The sequence below is a fragment of the Lepus europaeus genome, chromosome 12, assembly GCF_033115175.1.
Source record: "Lepus europaeus isolate LE1 chromosome 12, mLepTim1.pri, whole genome shotgun sequence".
NCBI lineage: Eukaryota > Metazoa > Chordata > Mammalia > Lagomorpha > Leporidae > Lepus > Lepus europaeus.
Window position 1 is genome coordinate 69699000 of NC_084838.1, and position 22372 is coordinate 69721371.

At 40.1% G+C, this 22372-nt stretch overlaps 3 protein-coding genes across 3 annotated transcripts in view; 2 read left to right on the forward strand and 1 right to left on the reverse strand.

The window, feature by feature from the left end:
* PLGRKT (plasminogen receptor with a C-terminal lysine) overlaps positions 1-19889 on the forward strand; it is a 58504-nt gene extending 38615 nt beyond the window's left edge. The window contains exons 4-6 of the mRNA XM_062207051.1: positions 14951-15081; positions 16424-16533; positions 19527-19889. Of these exons, the coding sequence (XP_062063035.1) occupies positions 14951-15081; positions 16424-16533; positions 19527-19648 (363 nt within the window). The 3' untranslated portion in view covers positions 19649-19889. The remainder of the gene's footprint in view (positions 1-14950; positions 15082-16423; positions 16534-19526) is intronic.
* Positions 3613-4496, reverse strand: LOC133771301 (elongation factor Ts, mitochondrial-like). The gene has a single exon (XM_062207050.1). It carries the CDS (start codon positions 4159-4161, stop codon positions 3775-3777), a length of 387 nt encoding a protein of 128 aa, XP_062063034.1. The 5' UTR covers positions 4162-4496; the 3' UTR covers positions 3613-3774.
* On the forward strand, positions 4499-5732 carry LOC133771879 (ubiquitin-conjugating enzyme E2 Q2-like; the record flags this gene model as incomplete). The annotated part of the gene is made up of 1 exon (XM_062208261.1): positions 4499-5732. A coding segment is annotated over one exon (735 nt), but the record flags the coding sequence as incomplete, so codon positions are not given.
* Positions 19890-22372: the final 2483 nt, after the last annotated feature.

Below are 22372 nucleotides of genomic sequence, written 5' to 3' on the forward strand. Positions count from 1 at the left end.
TCCCCCACCTCCCAGCCTCTAGTATTCTGTGTTCAGATGGAGTGTTTTGAGTTTCTATTCACAAGGGAGAAGATATAGTATTTGTCTTTCTGTGTCTGGCTTATTTCAGTTAACCTGATGTCCTCCTATTCCATCCATTTTGCTGCAAATAACAGGACTTCTTTCTCTTTTATGGCTGAAGAATAATCCAATATATAAATATAGACATTTTCTTTTTCCAAATATGCTGATAATCTGGGAGTTAAGATGTGGACAGTCATTCAACCTAGTACAGGGAGGCAACCTCTATTCTTCTGTTTCCTTCTTCCCCCACAACAAAGTTCTCACCAGTTGCTACTGATTCTATACCCTTTGAAGCCCTTCCACTTCTTCCCATCTCTGCCACCCTACTTCACAGCAGCTCTTGCCTGTCTAATGTAGAGACCAAATTAGTGGGTCTCTCTGCATTTAGTCTCTCTATGCTGTTCTACATGGTGCAGCAGGAAACCCTTCTAAAATGCAAATCTGATCACACTCATGGCACTATTCATGGCCCTCTAATGAAGCCCAACATTTTCATCATGGCTTAAAAATCCCTTAACCATGCAGTTCCATGTTACCTCACTTTACTTTCTCCTGTTTTTTTTTTTTTTCAATAACTGATACCGTATTAATTTAATTTCTTCAAATTCACTATGCTTCCTCTTGTGGTTTTGGCCCATGCTGTTTCCTGTGCTTAAAGTGCTCCCCAAATTCCCATCCCTCATCCCTTTCCTTACTACAGATCTTCTCAGCTTCAGCTTCATTTCTTCATAGAAGCTTCCCAGGACATCTCAATTAGCTCTGGAAGCCCTACCATGTACTCCCACATCACCATGAAATATAACTGTCATAATAATTCTGTTCACCACTGTTGGAATTTCTTATTTAGTATCTGTTTTCTTTTGCTACACTGTAGGCTCTATGAAGGTAGGGGCTGTCTTCTATCCATTGCACCTAGATTGTGCATGGTTTATGAATACATTGTGAAAAAGGTGTGTGAATGAAAGGTAAGGACAAATACTTTGTTTGCCAATAATTTATTGTATAAAAGTTTTTAAATTTTGCCACTTCAAGAAAAGAAGAAAGATGTGAGGCTAATATTACTTTTCCCTCAGGTTGTACTTTGCCGTAGGCATGGAAGCACTGCTGAGCCTTGTGTATAGGGTAAATAGGTCAAGGAGAAGTGGCTGGGATGGCAGCCTTGCCTGGAATTAGATTCTTCCCTTCATTATATGGTTTCTCTGTGATTTGGCACACGTCAAAGATCTGCTGGGGAATCTTATTAATTTATTCTGTTATTTTTTCTTAACATACTTTTTAAAACTACTATTGCTATGTATGTGTCTAGAACAACTTCCAAACAATAAGGTCCTAAAAGAAACAAGTGAAGGGCCTGCTCACCATCTTGGCCTTTGTCCCATCTCCTTCTCAGAAGTGATAACTTTAAAAGACAATTGAAGAGAGAAAAGAGATCTCTGTTTTTAAAAATGTGCAGATCCTATGACCTGATACCATCCAAGTACTAGAGAATATTGGGGGAAACTCTGTAAGACATTGGCATAGGCAAATACTTCTTGGAAAAGACCCCAGAAGCACAGGCAATCCAAGCCAAAATTGACAAATGGGATTATATCAAGCTGAGAAGCTTCTGCACTGCAAAAGTAACACTCAACAAAGAGGCAACTGACAGAATGAGAGAAAATATTTTTAATCTACGCAACTGATAAAGTATTAACATCCAGAATCTATAAAGAGCTCAAGAAATTCAACAACAAAACAAGCAATCCAGTTAAGAAATAGGCAAAGGACCTGAACAGGCATTTTTCAAAATTCAGATGGCCAACAGACACTTGAGAAAATGCTCAGGATCACTAGCCATCAGGGAGATTAAAATCAAAACCACAGTGAGATTTTATTTCACTCCAGTTAGAATTGTTCTCATACAGAAATCAACAAATGACAAATGTTAGTGAGAATGTATGGACAAAGGTACCCTGGTCCACTCTTGGTGGGAATGTAGACTGGTGCAGCCACTGTGGAAGACATTATGGACATACCTCAGAAATCTGAATATAGACCTACCATATGTTCCAGCCATCCTACTTCTGGGACTTTACCCAAACCAAAAGGAATCAGCATATGAAGGAATTATCTGTACCTCCATGTTCATTGCAGCACAATTTACAATAGCTAAAATATGGAATCAACCTAGATGTCCATCAACTGTTGACTGGGTAAAGAAATTGTAATATATATACACTATACAGCACTACTTAGCTATAAAAAAATGAAATCCTGTCTTTTGAAACAAGATGGCACAACTGAAAACCATTATACTTACTGAAATACGTCAGTCTCAAAAAGACAGATCAGTTTTTCCCTGATCTGAGGTCACTAATAGAGTACCTGAAATGTATTGTGTTGAAGTGAAATAGACATTTTGAGATTTGATGATTGTTTACAGCTCTTGTCTCTTCCATTAAGGAACTGTGCTTTTTTTTCATATTATTTGTTGAACTTTTTTATTTAGTGTAGGGTTGCCTATACTATCATTAAATGAACTGAAAATAGATCTCTGTAAAAATTCAGAGTGGAAATGTGAGAGGGAGGGGGAGGAAGGCTTGAAGCATGGGCAGGAAGGAGGGTAGAGCGTAAGTGTCATTATGTCCCTAAATCTGTATATAGGAAATGCATGAAACTTGTATAATTTAAATAAGATTTTAAAAAATCCAATAAAGAACAACAACATCGACAAAAAATGGTAGTTTTTTTACGTTAAACTATTTCATATGTTTATTATTATTATTATTATTATTTGACTGGTAGAGTTGTAGACAGTGAGAGAGAGAGACAGAGAGAAACGTCTTTCTTCCGTTGGTTCACTCCCCAAATGGCCGCCATGGTCGGCACTGCACTGATCCAAAGCCAGGAGCCAGGTGCCCCCTCCTGGTCTTCCATGCGGGTACAGGGCCCAAGCACTTGCGCCATCCTCCACTGCCCTCCTGGGCCACAGCAGAGAACTGGACTGGAAGAGCAGGAACCGGGACTAGAATCTGGCGCCCATATGGGATGCTGGCGCTGCAGGCGGAGGATTAACCAAGTGAGCCACGGCGCCAGCCCCCCTCATATGTCTTATTATCTAAACTGGTTCTGAATTTGATAAAACAACAAAATTATCATTGGAATAAAATACCAATATTTTGTTTTTAAAAAAACATGCAGATATGGGATGGATTCAGATCAATAGAGATTCTGAGCTCTGTAAAGATTAAAGTATTTCCACAACCCCATAAGAAAGGAAAAGTAATAATACTGCTTGTAACATTGGTGTAAGGCAGTCCAACATACTTAAAATTTTTTATATGATGATTTCTGAAATTATTTTTTGAAAATATTAAACTACTTTCCAAATATCTGCTTTTCTCCTTTTGGGATATGTCCTGTTTTGCTAGTGTTCAAAGGGTTAATGGCTACCATACTGAATATACCTCTTCAGTAACTTTGGATGTCTGGGAGGTAAGATAATTTTCTCTCTCTCTCTCTTTTTTTTTTTTTTTTTACGTAACCAGGGAAATGGTCCACTCTTTATTATACAGCGTTTTTGTTTAGTAATTTTACTCACAAAGTGATACTTTCATTATAAACTCAAATGAAAAACAAATCTGGGGTTTAAGGAGGCTTAGGAAACAACTCTCGCAGTGATGTCCAGCCCTACACAGTAACAGCTCCTCCTGGGCCCAGGGTCTCTGGAACCTACTCTGCCTCTGCCACCTCGTCTTCTCCGCATTCAAACCGCACAAAGTCCACCACAGAGATGCCCTGCAGCTGCAAGTACTGCCCCAGCGTGATGGAGGGGTCCAGCAGGTACGGCTGCGACAGCATCTTGGTTTCTGCCTCTTCCCCGGGCTCGTCGTCCAGGGAGCCAACAGAGAGAGGGGCCATGCCCACCACGTGCTGCCCGAGGCGGCGGCCAAGGTCCTCCAGGTTTGTGTTCTGTTCAGATGTCTCACAGACGACGAAGGCCCCGTACTTGCCCAGCACCAGGCTGTGCAGCGAGGGGCTGTGCACTGCTCCGTGGACGTAGGAGCCAACGTAGAAGCCAGACGGCACCTTCACCCAGGCAGCTCGCTTCAGGGTCATGTTTTCCCCCAGCTTCCCAATTGCTAAGGCCAACTGATCCTTCAGACAGCCTTCTTGGTCAGGCCCAGCGGGGAGTCCAGAGAGCTCAGAGGAATTCAGGAAGCCCTGCTTGAGGTCCCCCGCCGCAGGTCTCCAGAGCTTTCTTGCAGTTTACAAAGGAGTAGCCTGTCTTCCGCCGCAGTTTCATGAGGAGCTCCTTGCTGGAGGCCGAGGAAGCCAGCCCGGGCCCCGTGTGTACCGCGTGCCATGGCTGGGCCGGCTGAAACACAAGGCGCCCCGCCGGTCGGCTCCCTGTCCGCGCCACTAAGCACAGGTGCAGCGATCGCAGCAGCGACATCGCTCCGCCCCCGGAGTCACTTCAGAAGAGGAGGAAGAGGAAGAGATGGCCGAAGATATAGAAGACTTAGATCACTATGAGATGAAGGAAGAAGAGCCTATTAATGGCAGAAAGTCAGAGGATGAAGGAATTGAAAAAGAAAACTTGGCCATATTAGAGAAGATTAGGAAGAGTCAAAGGCAAGACCATTTAAATGGTGCAGTGTCTGGGTCAGTGCAAGCTTCAGACAGACTCATGAAAGAGCTCGGGGACATATACAGATCACAGAGTTACAAGACAGGGATTTATTCAGTGGAACTGATAAATGACAGTTTATATGACTGGCATGTTAAACTGCAGACGGTTGACCCTGATAGTCCTTTGCACAGTGATCTTCAGATCTTAAAAGAAAAAGAAGGCATAGAATATATTTTGCTTAACTTCTCTTTTAAGGACAACTTTCCGTTCGATCCTCCGTTTGTCCGAGTGGTGTTACCTGTTCTCTCAGGAGGGTATGTGTTGGGTGGAGGAGCATTGTGTATGGAACTTCTCACAAAACAGGGCTGGAGCAGTGCCTACTCGATAGAATCGGTCATCATGCAAATAAATGCCACCTTAGTCAAAGGCAAAGCCAGAGTGCAGTTTGGAGCAAATAAGAATCAGTATAATCTAGCAAGAGCCCAACAATCCTATAATTCCATTGTACAGATACATGAGAAAAATGGCTGGTACACCCCTCCAAAGGAAGATGGCTAAATATGTTGACTGTCAACATGTGTGGACCAATGTTGCTTTAAAGAAAATCTTTCCAACATGCAGACACAGCTTTGAGTGCCCCATAACAGCAGTACTGAAGACGTTAGCTAATAGATATTTTAGTGGATAATCTGTCAACTGACATCCAGTATAAGTTACAGCCTTCTCATTTTGCTCATTTTAGATATCCTGGACTGAGCAGAGGGGCCTTTCCTATATTTCTCCTGATAAATACACATACTGGCCACTCCTTATCTCTTTTTCTTAAAGTGAAATCTTTTAGGCATACAGGGCAGCACCAGGTTACTGAACAGTTGTGACTTTATGGTAACTTTCCTATTTTGAGCCCATGGATTATGAGAATTTGCAATATGTTGTTATATTTAGAGCCAATAAAAGTTTAATCAATGTTCAGTATTGGTTTAGAAAATTTTAGGTCCTCTAAACCAGATACCTTTGTCACGTCTAAAACCATTTTATGATACTGCCAAAATGACAAGCGATCTAATTAAATTGTCAAAATATATATATATACATATATATATATATATATATATAGAGAGAGAGAGAGAGAGAGAGAGAGATAAAGATTTTTTATCTGAAAGGCAGACTTACAGAGAGGCAGAGGCAGAGGCAGAGGCAGAGAAAGAGGTCTTCTATCTGCTGGTTCACTCCCCAGTTGATTGCAATGGCTAGAGCTGCATGGATCAGAAGCCAGGTGCCAGGAGCTTCCTCTGGGTCTCCCACGCAGGTGCAGGGGCCCAAGGACTTGGACCATCTTCTACAGCTTTACCAGGCCATAGTAGAGAGCTGGATCAGAAGTGGAGCAGCCAGGACTTGAACCGGTGCCCATACAAAATGCCGGCACTGCAGGCAGCAGTTTTACCTGCTATGCTACAGCGTTGGCCCCAGGATAATTTTCAAAATTGCCTTTTATCTTCTTGAATACTTTCTCTCCCAAGCAGATTGTACAATGAGCTCATCAGGTTCATTAGATTAATTCCTGATGGGATTCTGATTAAAATTTATTCGTGGGTATATTCATGGCTATTGTATAGTATTTATAATATTGGGAATAGTTTTTAATAATTTCTGGGATACAGAAAATCTTTAAATTTCATATGTAGATCTTTTTCCCAGCCATCTTCCTAAATTGTCTTTCTGGTTCTAATTGGCTTTTTTTTTCAGTTTATTTTCTTGAAATTTTATAGATAATTATTATACAGTTGTTTTAATTTCTACTTTTACTTCACTGTGGTAAACCATGTGAATTCTACTTTGGGGAATTTATTTGTGTATTTTATTATAAAATAATATTTATAAAAAATATTTTTTCAGGGGTTGGAGCGGTGGCACACTAGGTTAATCCTCTGCCTGCGGTGCCGGCATCCCATATGGGCGCCAGTTCTAGTCCTGGTTGCTCCTCTTCCAGTCCTGCTCTCTGCTGTAGCCTGGGAAGGCAGTGGAGGATGGCCCAAGTGCTTGAGCCCCTGCACCTGCATGGGAGACCAGGAGGGGGCACCTGGCTCCTGGTTTTGGATCAGCGTAGCTCCAGCCATTGCGGCCATTTGGGGAGTGAACCAACAGAAGGAAGACGTTTCTCTCTCTCTTTCTCTCTCTCTCTCTCACTGTCTGTAACTCTACCTGTCAAATAAATTTAAAAAATATTTTTTCAATGTTTATTTAGTCTAATGATATACATATATTAAGCTTGTTAATTTAATTGCTTAAATCTTCAATAGTCTTACATTTTTATTATAAGGTCTGCAATTTTCTGAAAGCAGTGGCTAAATTCTACCATTGTTATTTATAATTTGTAAAATTTTCATTGTTTACCATGAAGTCTTGATTTATATATTCTAATGCTACATTATCTATTGTCTAAAGGTTCTTAATTGCTGTATCTTATATATGGCTTTTATTAATGTTAAAGCTCACATTAATTATCATGGGCTGTGTAATTTGTTAAGTTTTACTCCAACCCGTTCTCCCACTACCCTGACTTCCAACAGCCCAGGCTAGTTAAGAGTCTATTTCTTATCTTTATATAACTGGGATTCCATAGTACTCTTTTATGTTTGGCTTCTTTTGTTCAGTATTATGATTGTGGGATTCATTCACATTGTATGTAGTGCTATCACTCTTTCTATAGGCTGCCTCAATGGGGCCTAAAACTACAGCTTAACTAGGGAAACTGTGTGAACAATTTTCCCTAAGAGAAACATCCAGGAATAGGGAAGGAAGATTTGAATCACATGGGCCACACTGTTTTATTCTGTTATGAATGATCTCTTTTACTTCCTACTCCAGCAGGTGTCCTCTTTCTGTACCTTCATCCTTCTTTAGTGTGCTCTTGGTTTCCTTCAAATGTCTGATAGTTCTTGGTTGCCTGTTCATAAGTATGTTGCAGAAATAAGTTGATTAACATTAAGTAACTCACATAGATTTTCTCTGAAGTCTGTGGGTTTTATAGATTGGGCAACATGGGCTAACATGGGAGCTTCTGTTTGGGGTGGATGAGAAAATAGTTCATGATATAGGCCGGCGCCGTGGCTTAACAGGCTAATCCTCCGCCTTGCGGCGCCAGCACACCGGGTTCTAGTCCCAGTCGGGGCGCTGGATTCTATCCCGGTTGCCCCTCTTCCAGGCCAGCTCTCTGCTATGGCCTGGGAAGGCTCTGGATGATGGCCCAAGTCCTTGGGCCCTGCACCCGCATAGGAGACCAGGAGAAGCACCTGGCTCCTGGCTTCGGATCAGTGCGGTGCGCCGGCTGCAGCGGCCATTGGAGGGTGAACCAACGGCAAAAAGGAAGACCTTTCTCTCTCTCTCTCACTATCCACTCTGCCTGTCAAAAAAAAAAAAAAAAAAAAAGTTCATGATATAATTCCAAAGTAAAAACAAAAGGAATAGTCTACAGTCTTACCACTCAGTAATTCCTGCTTGCATTTTCCTTTTAATATAATTTCTAAATAGAAAAGTAATGAAGGACTCAGTGACAAACCATGTGATGCATGGGTAGAAAAAGAAAAGATTACCACAGTGGTACTATCCCAACACAACCATGCTTGACATTTTTCCTAATCTTTTTGTCTGTGCTACCTTTTTTTTTTTTTAGTTTTCCCAATTCTTACAATACTGTGAGATCTTTATTATGACTTTTGCACTTGATACTATGTGCAGTACCATGTATAGCCTTTACAACATGGACTGTCATTGTCAGAACTATAGCCTATTTTATTGTGTGAATATTCTATTACCTCCTTTTCCACTGCTGTGATAGCTAACTTCCCAGGCCCCCAGGTACATATTTATTCTTCTTTCTTTGCTCATAAAAATTTTAATTTTTTAAATACCTATTATGTGTTCATGAGTCAAAATTCTGAAAAAAACAAGAGAATATACAGTGAAAAACTGATATTCCTGTCCCAAGTGACATTAGTCACCTCCTCAGATGCTTCTACTATTGCTAGTTTTTTAAAAAAGATTTATTATTTGAGAGACAGAGTTACAGACAGAGAGAGGGGTAGAGAGAGAGGTCTTCCATCTGCTGGTTCAGTCCCTAAATGGCCATAATGACTGAAGCTGGGCTGATCTGAAAACAGGAGCTAGGAGCTCCTTCCAGGTCCCCTATGCAGGTGCAGGGGCCCAAACATTTGGGGCATCTTCCACTGCTTTCCCAGGCCATTAGCAGGGAGTTGGATCAGAAGTGGAGTAGCTGGGACTTGAACTGGTGTCTATATAGGATGCTGGTGCCGCAGGTAAAGGTTTAACCTACTATATCACAGGGTCCACCCTATTGCTATTTTCTTAAACATTCTTTCAAAGACAGTCTATACAAAGCTTGGCATACTTTAGAGAACCCGGCTGCGCCCTGGCCGTTGACGGATCTCCTGGCTCTGGCAGAGTTAGACAGTGGGAGAGAGACAGACAGAGAGAAGGGTCTTCCTTTTTCTGTTGGTTCACCACCCAAGTGCCTGCTACGGCTGGCGCTGCACAGATCTGAAGCCAGGAGCCAGGTGCTTCTCCTGGTCTCCCATGTGGGTGCAGGGCCCAAGCACTTGGGCCATCCTCCACTGCCTTCCCGGGCCACGGCAGAGAGCTGGACTGGAAGAGGAGCAACCAGGACAGAATTCGGCACCTCGACCGGGACTAGAACTGGGGGTGCCGGCGCCACAGGCGGAGGATTAGCCAGACATCCCCGAATATTTGGAGCATTACATGACTATGATGAAGGAAGAAAAGTGGTAAATGGACTTACATCTGCATCACGATGGCAGAGTGGACAGTGAGAGAGAGAGAGAGAGAGACAGAGAGAAAGGTCTTCCTTTTCCGTTGGTTCACCTCCCAATGGCCGCTGTGGCCGGCGCACTGAAGCCGGCCCACCGCCCTGATCTGAAGCCAGGAGCCAGGTGCTTCTCCTGGTCTCCCATGTGGGTGCAGGGCCTAAGGACTTGGACCATCCTCCACTGCCTTCCCGGGCCACAGCAGAGAGCTGGACAGGAAGAGGAGGGACAGGGACAGAATCCGGTGTGCCGGTACCGTAGGCGAGGATTAGCCTACTGAGTCACAGTGCTGGTCGACATTTAACTTTTAAAAAGTCATCAGATAGGTAAGAACAAAGAACATGTTATCAACACTCATGAAAAAAAGTCAATAGAAATGTACTCAAGATGACTCAGATGTTGTAATTTTCAGAAAATGATGCCTAAAGTAACAATTATAAGCCTGTTCAAGAACTTATGGAAGTTATACATATAATGACCAGATGGATAATCTTAGTACATACATAGAAATGACAAAGAAAAATATCAAATGGAAATTTTAAAGATGAAAGTACAGTAACTGAAATGAAAATCTTGCTGGAATAATTTAACAGTCAAAGGGGCTAGTGAACTTGAAGCTACAGCAAATGAAAATGTCTAATGTCAAATATAGAAAGAAAGAATGTAAAATATGGAAAGAAAGAAAACAAGTGAAGAAACAAACAGAACTGGAGACCTAACAGTTTAACAGAGGTGTAACTGAGTTCCAGCAGGAGAAGCATGGACAATTAAAAAAAAATGTGGGAAACTTTGTAAACTGAAAGAAAGATACCAATTTTCTGGTAAACTTATGCTTCCTGGACTGTAAGCAAGATAAATAAACACACGAATGAAACAGAAAACCTGGAATATTGTAGTAAAATTACTGCAGTCCAAAGGGGAAAAAAAAGTTCATCTTACAAGTAGCTAGAGGAAATGGGTACATCACACACATGGAATGTGATGCAAAGGAGGCTCACTTGTCATCAGAAATAATGGAGGGTAGGAGAAACTCAAACACTTCTTTAAAATATCAAACTGTCAACAGAGTTCTATATTCAGCAAAACCATATTTCAGAAATAAAAATCAAAGACATTTCTGAAATAAAGACATAAATTGATGAAAAAAACAAAGTTTGGCATACTTTAATATGGATATATAATAGTATTTGCATGCATATGTGTATAGACTCAAATGACAAGTGGTAGCATATCATCCCCTCTTCTATACTGTGTTTCATCTATTTAACAATACAGATTTTTCTACATTAGAACATATAGCTACATAGGAATGATGAAAATGATGATAGTGATGACGATGATAAGAAGGAGGAGGAAGAGACTGACATTGTGGCATAGCAAGTCAAGCACTGCAATGCCAACATCCTGTAGGGCTGCCAGTTTGAATCCCATCTGCTCCACTTCTGACCCAGATCTCTGCTAATGTGCCTGGATGTTCATGCATTTTCCTGCCCACAGTTTTGCCTTTTCTGTGGCTCTTTCTCTTCTTCCTTTGGCTGATACTAAACCATTATTGTGTTCAATATTTCACATCTTAGCCTGCATATTAGTTTTCCCAAATTAAGCTTTTAATTTCAGCAAAATAAGTCATCATGAATGAACAGCTCATAATATAAAATGTAGTTCTTTCTTATTAAGATAAAATGTTCAGGAGGAATGTTTGGTGACCTTGTACAAAATCATATGATAGAACTAGAATTTGAGCCCAAGGTTCATGTGACTTCCAAGTCTATGTTCTTTAGTGAGAACAAAGACCTGAAAGGGTAAATGTGTTTGGCCTCCATGAGGATTTCAAGGTGGAATCTAGGGAAGCATTGGCAAGACAGGAAGCTAACAAGGTAAATTGGGATATAATTTCTACGGGTCATGCCACGTCTGGGAGTTAAAGAACCATTTGTTATCAATTTACTTGTTTGTTCCTTTCTAGTAGACAAGTAAAGCAGTTTCAGAATTGTTAACCTATACTCTGTGAGAAATAGCGGTATCAGCTAGAGTACAATGTTTATGTATAGTTCTTTTTGTCTTTAGTTTTGAAATTTCCAGTCCAAATACCATTTTCCAAAGTTAGATCAGTATATTTCACCCTCTTCAGAGAGGTTATTTCAGACATATGCAATACAATCAGATTATTTTGTCATGGTCCCCATTCAATTTTGGATATCCCCTGACTTCTTGGTTTATTGGTAAAATTTGTATACACTGAAGTTCACGCTATATAGTAAAAATTTATGGGTTTTGACAAATGCAGAGAGTCATGGATTCACCACAATATTACTATACACATTAGGTCCAAAACCCTTAAAAAGCCCTCTACTCACAAACGCTTAGGAGTTCCCAGGGGATTTGTTTTTAGATTGATGTCTCACCTTGCTATTTGTTGGAGGCAACAAACCAAGGCTGTGAGTTATTTCATCTTAGGCAGTGATTCTCAATCCTGGCTGCACATTAGAGTTACCTGATAATCTTTTTCAGAATACAAGACCTGATCTACATCAAGATTATGATTTAATTAGTCCCATCTGGTTTAACTGATCTGTGGTGTGGGTCTGGGTATTAGGACTTTGAGAAGTTCCCCAGATGCTCACAGGATGCTTGCCAAGTTCAGAACCACTGGTCCCAGACTCTGCTATGTCTTGTCTGGATCTAGCTACCTTTTATTAAAAACATAAATGATTAATTGCTATACTCATATCACCTTGGACAATATTATGAATTAAGTTTTATGAGTAATGTAGCTAGGGTGAGTTTCACACATTAATTATATATGTAAAACACAACATATTTTTTACTTGTTAACAGAGCTCAAAATGAACTGCAATTTCTACTGCTGAGGGCAAATGTAATTTGGACAAGTCAACATGACTGAACTATTTCTAGTTTAAAACTTCTTTGGGAGTAAATAGTTGAATTCAGCTTTATCCCCATTTCCCTCTCCATTTGTTTTTTCCCTGGAACAATCTAAGTTTGGTCTAGTTGGTATCAGGTGGCCCAGGCATTAGGAAAGTTACATATGTTTGAAAGATACTTTTCTGCTCTTGTTTTTTGTTGGATCAACCTGTGAAGTGCCAGGTCATTTCTCTGAAGGCCACTGACAAAACTGCAGGCTGGCTTAGCTATCACCTCCTCACTTTTGGGTGCTGTTGATCCTCTGATATCCAGTTGGCTCTCCCGCCCACCTGCTGACTTAGGGTTGCTACCCAAGGGTCTGTTATGAGGTCCCTTTGTCCTAAGTTGCGGGGAACGTCTGATAAGCTACTTGCTTTCAATTCTCAACTGCCTTCTGGGCTCCTCTTCAAGTGACACAGGAACACTGCAACCTTTCTCCAGACCCACTGGCAGCTTGGGGCAATCAGAGTGGCCTCTCGGGCTAGGCCTCAATCTGCTCTGCATGTTTCTGCTCTACTGTAACTGAGAGCTCCAAGAATTCCCAGCAGGATTTAGGGCCACACATCCTCTCTGGGGATCCCCAAATCCATCTGAGAGTTCCTTTCCATCCCCCAGCTCTTCAACCTCCAAGAGGGAACAAGGAGCCAAGCCCCATCTTTATATCTAAGCTTCCATTCTCCTCTCCCTGTCCCTCCCCAAGGTAGAAATGGGACATGGAGGAAAGAATAAGTCACATTACCCTTTTCTCCCCAGCCAATGGTTTGCACTAGGAATTCTAAGCTCTTTGCTCTCTAGCTTGGGTAACGATTTGCAGTGCATGATTTCAGAATTAAAACAAAAAATTAAAAAACTCACAACACAATACTTCTCTCTCCAAAACCTGACACTCTTCAAATAATGGCCTGAGTTTTTGTCTGTTGCTTCTCCTGTGCACTTAAAAAAAAAATTCCATGCAGATATTCATTCTCTATTTGTGTTCTAGGCTATAAAAATAGTGAAAGGCACTGGCTAGTGGTGAAGGACCTGAAACAATAAGATATATGTGGCAAAGAAAAATCTATTTATGTCCCCAAATAACACCCCTCTACCATCATATCATACTGTGATATCGACTCAATACTTCAAATGAATTTAAATTTGGAATAAGATGGATTTGGAAGACAAAATTACTTCCATGAAAGCAGTAATTTTAAATTCCAATAAGCTGTTTTTGCATTTAAAGACCTAAAGATCTTTTCTCACACATATTAGAAAAAACTAGACATAAATGTGAAGTCTGAATACAGGCTACAGATCATATGCAGTCAAGACCTCAGAATACAGAAACAGAATATCAGTATCTATTCTGTGTACAACAGATATTCCAGGAAGAGTTCACTGCCAAAGTATCATTGGGGATAGCTGTCCAGAGGGACTTTGGTCAAACTACAGAGATTTTTAAAAATTGATGAAAGGATACATGCTCAATTGGACTTGCCCCAAATGGTAGAGTTAGAAACATACCAGAGGATTCCAATTCAATTGGCATGTACCAATGCCACCTCACTAGTCCAAGTGATCAATTTCAGTTCACAATTAATCATAATGATAGGACTAAGAGTCAAAGGGATCACATAAACAAGACTAGTATCTAAAAATACTAACCAATAGAATAAAAAAGGGAAAGAATGATCCAACATGGGGAGCAGGATACACAGCAGACTCAGAATGGCAGATGTCCTAAACAGCACTCTGGTCTCTGGCCTCAGAATCAGCCCTTAAGGCATTTGGATCCAGATGAAAAGCCCAGGAGAGTATTTTAGGCATGGAAAGCCAAGATACTCTGGCCAAAAAAAAAAAAAAAAAAACCTAAATGAAAGATCTCTGCGAGTGAGATCCCAGTGGAAAGAGTGGGCTATCAAAGAAGGAGGTACCTTTCTCTGAAGGGAGTAGAGAACTTCTACTTTGACTATGGCCTTGTCTAAATAAGATCAAAGTTGGCAAACTCAAAAGGCTTCCATAGCCTTGACAACTCATGACAAAAGCCTAGGGAGATTACTGATGCCATAAACAAGAGTGTCAAATTGTTAAGTCAGCAATAGGAGTCACTGTGCACTTACTCCTCATGTAGGATCTCTGTCCTTAATGTGCTGTACATTGTGATTCAATGCTATAACTAGTACTGAAACAGTATTTTACACTTTATGCTCTGTGTGGGTGTAAACTGTTGAAATCTTTACTTAATATATACTAAATTGATCTTCTGTATATAAAGAGAATTGAAAATGAATCTTGATGTGAATGAAATGTGAGAAGGAGCGGGAGATGGGAGGGGTGTGAGTGGGAGGAAAGTTATGGGGGAAAGCCATTGTAATCCATAAACTGTACTTTGGAAATTTATATTCATTAAATAAAAGTTAAAAAAATTAAAAGAAAAAAAGAGAAAAAAAATCCACTGGAAAAGCAGACTGCTAATTCTGTGTTCAGATTCAAAGATGAATAACCACACTGTCTTTTGTTTTGTCCTCAGCTGGAAAGGCAGCTAATGTTGCAGAATGAAATGAGGGAAAGACAAATGGCCATGCAGATTGCTTGGTCTCGGGAGTTCCTCAAGTATTTTGGAACTTTTTTTGGCCTTGCAACCATCTCATTAACAGCTGGGTAAGTTTGCTATTTACTTTAGAATTTTCTTAAATAATTTACTTCTTTTTGTCTTTACCATTACCAGATTATTAAGTGGGCCAGGACAGAACTTCAGTCCAAGTAGTATATATGTAAACAAAGAAAGCTCTTGTAGCTTAGTCTTTGGGGATAACTCTGTAGAACCAGGATAGTAATAGTTAATTCTTAATTTAGTTTCATAAATTTCTTCTGTCATTTTCTCTGCTTTATAAGTTAGAGAAAGGACTAATTGATACTAAGCTAAGAGGCCTCTACAAATTTATCTCCACAATCCATAAATGATACTCACCCATTTTAAATTTTTGTTATTTACTTGAGATGGAGAGAGGGAGGGAGAAGCATGGAAGGAGGGGGGGGGGGAGAGGGAGAAGAAAGCCTGGAGAGAGAGAGAGAGAGAGAGAGAGAGAGAGAGAGAGAAGAGGTGGAGGAGGAGGAGGGTCAGAGATAAGGGAGAGGGGAGGAGTAGAGGGACAGGGATGGGGAGAGGGAGGGAAAAAAGAAATGCCTGCATTGCCTGGTGTTGGGTCAGGGCTGGAACCAGGACCTGAGAACACAATCTTGATCTCCCACATGGGAAGCAAGAATCCAATTACTTGAGACGTAACTGCTGCTTCCCAGGTCCTGCATTAGCAGGAAGCTGGATCCAGGAACCAAACTGAGAATCAAACTCAGGCACTCTGATAGAGGACATAGATGTCCCTACCAGTAGCTTAAATGATCACTTCTCTTACCATTTAAAAAATGAGTCTTAGGGACCGGCACTGCGGCACAGTGGATTAAAGACCCCGTCTGTGGTGCCAGCATCCCATATGGGCACCGGTTCTAGTCCTGGTTGCTCCTCTTCCAATACAGAGCTCTGCTATGGTCTGGGAAAGCAGTAGAAGATGGTCTAAGTTATTGGGCCCCAGCACTTGTGTGGGAGACCTGGAAGAAGCTCCTGGCTCCTGGCTTCGGATTGGCTCAGTTCTGGCCATTGTGGCAAACTGGGGAGTGAACCAGCGGACGTTAGACTTTTCTCTGTCTTTCCCTCTCACTGTCTGTAACTCTGCCTCTGAAATAAATAAATAAAAATTTTTAAGAAATGAGTCTGAGCCTCAGAGTCAAATAAAGATGACCAAATCATAGACCCTGCCCATGGGAACTGTAGAATCATTTGAGGGATACTAGGTAAGAAAATCCTAGTTCAATAGAAGGCTCAAATGAATTACATAACTTCCAAAATGCAGAACTTTCTTCCAAAAGCAGGTAATTTTTTCTTCAAATAGAAGTGTATACTTGTAGGTTAGTCCTTGATATTGGTTGCTTTTTATTCTTGAAACAGAGCAATGAGACGAAAGAAGCCAGCCTTTCTCCTCCCTATTGTTCCATTAAGCTTTATCTTCACCTACCAGTATGACTTGGGTTATGGGACCCTTCTACAACGAATGAAAGGTAAGTCTTTGATAAACCAGAGTTTCTACTTCCTGATAAATTTTATGGTTCAAGAATCCCCTAAACCTAGGAAGCTTCAGCAAAAGTCTCTTTCCAGGCTTCCAATGATCAACATTTCTTCTCCCTCATACGCAGTGGTATCACTGTATCAGTTTATACTAGTTCTGAAGAACTGATTTAAATTTTCAAGAATGTTTTAAGCTAGTTGTTAAACATATTCATTTATTTAAAATTAAGTTACATAAACTTAAATTATACAATTATTACATTGAAAACAGGTAATAAATACTTAAAACTCCTCTGTTTTTAATTATCTTACTATTGTCTATATTAATATTATTTATATCAATTACATCTGTATGGTAGAAATGCAAATCCAATTTACAGACATAAAAATATAGCAGTGTCTCCAATTTCAGTGACATCCCATTGGTAGCTTGACACTATGGAAATCTACAAATGCCAAATCAGAGCTTGACTTCTTATTTTGTTGACTGTCTAGACAAGAGGTTGGCAAACTGTAGCCTGTGGGCCAGCCACCTGTATTTTAAAATAAAGCTGTTTTGGAATGCATCCGTGTCCATTCATTTATGTATTAGTTATGACTGCTTATCTGTGACCATGACAGAGCTAAATCATTGAAATGAAGGCATGACTATAAACCTGAAATATTTACTCTCTGGCCCTTTAAGAAAGTTTGCCAACCTATGGTCTACACTTCAGCAATTGAAGAAAAAAGTGCAGTAATGTAGATTAAGCTTAAGAGTGTGTGGTGTCTATTGCCACTATATTCTTCCAATATTCAATAACTATTATCTGATCCTGCAATGAGGTGGTTCACAGTATTCTCAAACCAGTAAAATTTCAATATATGTCATCATTATTTTGTTGTCATATTATCCATTAATGTACAATGAATAAACACCAACCATCATTTAGGATGGAATTATAGCTTTATCAACTGCAACCATAATTTAGCTATGAATTCAAGAATTCAGCAAAAATCAGTGCAAGTATTCTATAAGAATCAATTTGCTATGTAGAATTTATCATTAAGAGTGCTACACAGGGCCGGTGCCATGGCTCACTTGGCTAATCCTCCACCTGCGGCACCAGCATCCCATATGGACTCCGGTTCTAGTCCCAGTTGCTCCTCTTCCAGTCCAGCTCTCTGCTGTGGCCCGGGAAGGCAGTGGGGGATGGCCCAAGTGCTTGGGCCCCTGCACCTGCATGGGAGACCAGGAGGGGGCACCTGGCTCCTGATTTCAGATTGGTGCAGTGTGCTGGCCGTAGCAGCCATTTGGGGGGTGAACCAATGGAAGGAAGACCTTTCTCTCTGTCTCTCTCTCTCTCTCTCACTAACTCTGCCTGTCAAATAAAAAAGAAAAAGAAAGAAAAAGAAAAGAGTACTACACATTTTATTAAGTGCTAATTATATTTTATATCAGCAAAATTTATAATAATTTATATACAGTTATTCTGGAGAGCTACTTGTTACATATTTACTAGCAAACCATTGCTATCACAGTCTCCTGGCTCCTATTGCCTTGCTACTGCTGCCGTAGTAGCCACTCCTATCCCAGGGAGATAGAGTTGACCATTAGTCTAGGAAATCTCTGTCTTCCAAATTGCTACCACTTCTCTGGGGAGTTACAGTGTCATGAAGATCCCTGTGTCTCATCTTTTTGAGCCTTCAGCCTGGAGCATAATGGTAACAGTGCTTTACTAAACTTCATCTTTACCAGCCTGTCCTTTCCTGGGCTATGGGCCTATCATTATCTACCATGCTGGTCTGATATGGCAATGGATATGCCACCTACACCAATTTGATCAATATACAACATATACATGTATTCAAACATCAAATTATATTCCATAAATATGTATATAGTGCCAATAAAAGTAAACAAATACATTTAATAGTACATTATAATAGTACTTATAGAAAGGGCAGGTTATTGAATGTAAAGACCATGTATTATATAGTTTTAAAAATTTTGTTGGCCGGCGCCGCGGCTCACTAGGCTAATCCTCTGCCTTGCGGTGCCGGCACACTGGGTTCTAGTCCCGGTCGGGGCACCGATCCTGTCCCGGTTGCCCCTCTTCCTGGCCAGCTCTCTGCTGTGGCCAGGGAGTGCAGTGGAGGATGGCCCAAGTCCTTGGGCCCTGCACCCCATGGGAGACCAGGAGAAGCACCTGGCTCCTGCCATCGGATCAGCGCGGTGCGCCGGCCGCAGCACGCCTACCGCGGTGGCCATTGGAGGGTGAACCAACGGCAAAAAGGAAGACCTTTCTCTCTGTCTCTCTCTCACTGTCCACTCTGCCTGTCAAAAAATAAAAAAAAATAAAAAATAAATTTTTGTTAATTAGTCTTCAGTAATAAAAGTAAATGTTACTGGGTCCAAGAACTCATTGCATGATTTAGATATTTTTGACAGAATTGTTTGAAGAAATGTGTGTATGTGTTTGCATGTCTGGACAGACTAAACAGCATTTGATATTAATAATTATTATTCAATATTAATTTCAGTACTCATAAATAATTTCAGATCAAAAAGCAGGTTTCCTAAGAAGTTATAGTTTTGAGTAGCTTTGTTTCTCTAACATTTATTTTATATTAATGGACAATAGAAAGGGCTATTTTTAGTTTCCCCATCTCAAACCATTCCAAACACAAATAATTTTGATCATCTTGACTTTAATTGAAGGGAACTACTTATCTTGGTGTTCTTTCTCTTCACATTTTAAAATGTTCTTTTCTATGTTTTAAAAAATCTCTTGCATCTGATCTGTCTACAAGTTTTTGGAATTCATTATGGTCTTTCCTCTAGGAAGTGCATTACTTCTCCTGAGGAATATGGATGAAATAATGAACTATTAGATTTGGGGACATGGCTTCATACAGTGTTACAGCCTAGCACTGGAACATAGTAATTAGGCCAAAAAACACTAACAACTCTTGTCACTTCACATTATTTCTGTACTTTATTTAGGTGAAGCAGAGGACATCCTGGAAACAGAAAAGAGTAAGTTGCAACTGCCAGGAGGAATGATCACTTTTGAAAGCCTTGAAAAAGCCAGAAGGGAACAGAGTAGATTCTTCATAGACAAATGAAATCATGTTTATCTACCAAATCTCAAAACACAGAATTGTCGGTTTGAATCATGGTTTTTACAATTTTTTAAATGTGCAAGATTTTGATATAATGACCTTTATTTTAAAATATTAAAATATGAGTTTTGTTGAACTATTTAAAAATAAAGTTTATAATATCTCTCTCACTGTCAAATAAATAAAACATAAATTTTATAATAAACAGCACAAAATCAAAGGTACTCTAAACAACTTTCAGATTTACTGTATATATGTGTTTTACAGATGTCTAAATGTGAAGTTAATAAATTATGTTGTTTTGAAGTCTTGGAAGCAAATGTCTTGATGCTTGAAGTTCTCTGTTACACAGACTTTCTGTGTCACACTCAGCTCCCCCAAATACTCCTGTTATTTGAATTATCAATTGTGTCCCGTCTCCCCATGATAGAAAACAACCAATATTAACTACTAACATGTATCCTGCACTTACTATGGCAGACAATGTTCTGAGTGTTTTGTACATATTCTGTGATCATCCCAATGGTCCATGAGACAGATATCAATTTATGATTGTGGAAACTAAAGAATGAAGAGGTTAAATTACTTGGCCAAAGTCATACATGGGCAGAACTTGGATTTGAACCTAGTACAATTGGCTCCAGTGTCTGTTCTTAAAAGACCTTAAAAAGGTTAGCACTTAATTCATACTTAACATGCAAAGAACAGCTATGAAAGAGAAAAGGTAACAACATTCAAATAATGACTCAGGACAAGGTTATAAAAGAGGAGGGGAGGAGGGGAGGTTGATTAGAATGTCCACCACCACCTTTTTTTTTCCCCAGAGTTACCAGGAAAACTACACTCATAAAATACTCCTATTTATAGTCTGTCCTCCAGATACAAACCCTACATATAAAACACTCATTTACTTATTCCTACTATGTGTCATGAACTATAACCAGAGTTACATCAGTGGATGGGAAGGTAAGGTCCCTGAATTCTAATGAGAAGAATATGTTCTAGTGAGCGATGTGTAAATTGGGGAAGACAACAAATAAACATACAGATAAGTAAGATGATTTCTAATGATAATGCTTTGGTGGAAATGAAATAGGATAAGAGAATGATTGGGAGGATGGGCTAGGACTACTTTAGATGTGGGACCTCAGAGACTGCCTTTCTGCAGAGGTCACATTTGAGCTGAGACCTGAATGATGAATGGACCAGTCCTGTGAGGAGCAGAGTGTGAGACTAAGGAAGGAATGTCCAGGCAAAAGGAGGAACCAGAAGAAGGGCCGAAGAACAGAAAAGGAGAACAGTAGGAGATGAAATCTGAGAGTGGGAAAAGTATGAATATAATGGGGTACCTGTCCTCAAAAGTAGCTGACAATAAATCAACATGTTGCTTTGATGCACTTGTAGTTGTAGAGAACCTTGGTCCAAGTCTTAAAGGTTGTGTAGAAGTTCTCCACGAAGACAAGGAGATAAAGAAGGGTATCCCAGGCGGAAGAAGCAGCCTGAACAAAGGCAGGATGATGCACACCAAATCCAAGAAGTTGTTGCTAGTCATTCAGATTGGCTGTGACAAATGGTTCCTCACCTGGGGTATGTTTTAAGAAATGAGTCTGTGTGTCAGAGCTGTAGTGCAGGGGGTTAAGCTGCCATTTCATTCTGGAGTGCCAGTTTGAGTCTCAGATGTTCCACTTCCAACCCAGCTCCCTGCTAATGTGCCTGGAAAGGAAGAGGAAGGTGGCCCAAGTACTTGAGCCTCTGCCACCCAGGAAAACCAGGATGATGTTCCTGGCTCCTGGCTTCAGCCTGGAGAAGCTCTGGAAGTTGCAGCCATTTGGGGAGTGAATCAGCAGATCTCTCTATCTCTCCCTAACTCCTTCCCTTCCTCCCTCCTTCCCTTCCCTGCCCCATCACCCTGCCTTTCAAGTAATAAATAAATCTTGGGAAAAAAAAAAGAGAGAAATGAACCTGATAGTACAATTCAACTCTTGAATGGCCTTGGCTCTAACACCAAAGACTTTGGAATCTTTGCTTAGGGTGATTAGAATGGAAAAAAAAAATGGAATTTTGCCTGGATTAGTATATTGAATGTGAGAGATCCTAGAGCCCAAGTAATGAGGAACTGCATTGGTCCAACTGAGTGCTAACTATGCAACACACAGAAAAACCAAAAGAACACAACAATTTTCCTGTTCCTTACTCCAAGAGTAGAAATGTATGAACTGACTGTTTGATAAGGAATTTAAAATAATTGCTTTAGGGAAACTCACTGAGCTTCAAGAAAACACGGAAAAAACAATTCAAAGAAATAAAAACCACAGTAAATAAAAATGAAAATTTGACAGAGATTGAAATTTAAAAAACAAAACAAAAAACAAATAGAAATTCTAGACCTGAAAAATGCAATGAATGAAATGAAAAAATGTAATAGGGAGCATCACAGCAGAAGTAAGAACTTGTGAACCTGATGACAGGTTACTTAAAAATATATAGCTGTATAGTGGGAAGAATCACTGCATTCCTAAGTTGTATTTATGAAATCCATGAACTTTGTATACCTTAAATAAAAGGTTTCTGGGGAAAACATATATATATATATTATATATATATTATATATATATATACACACACACACACACACACACACACATATATATATATATATATATATATTTCCAAGAGAAAAAAGAAAAAAATGAAAAGGAATGAGGAATGCTTTGGCAATTTATGGAA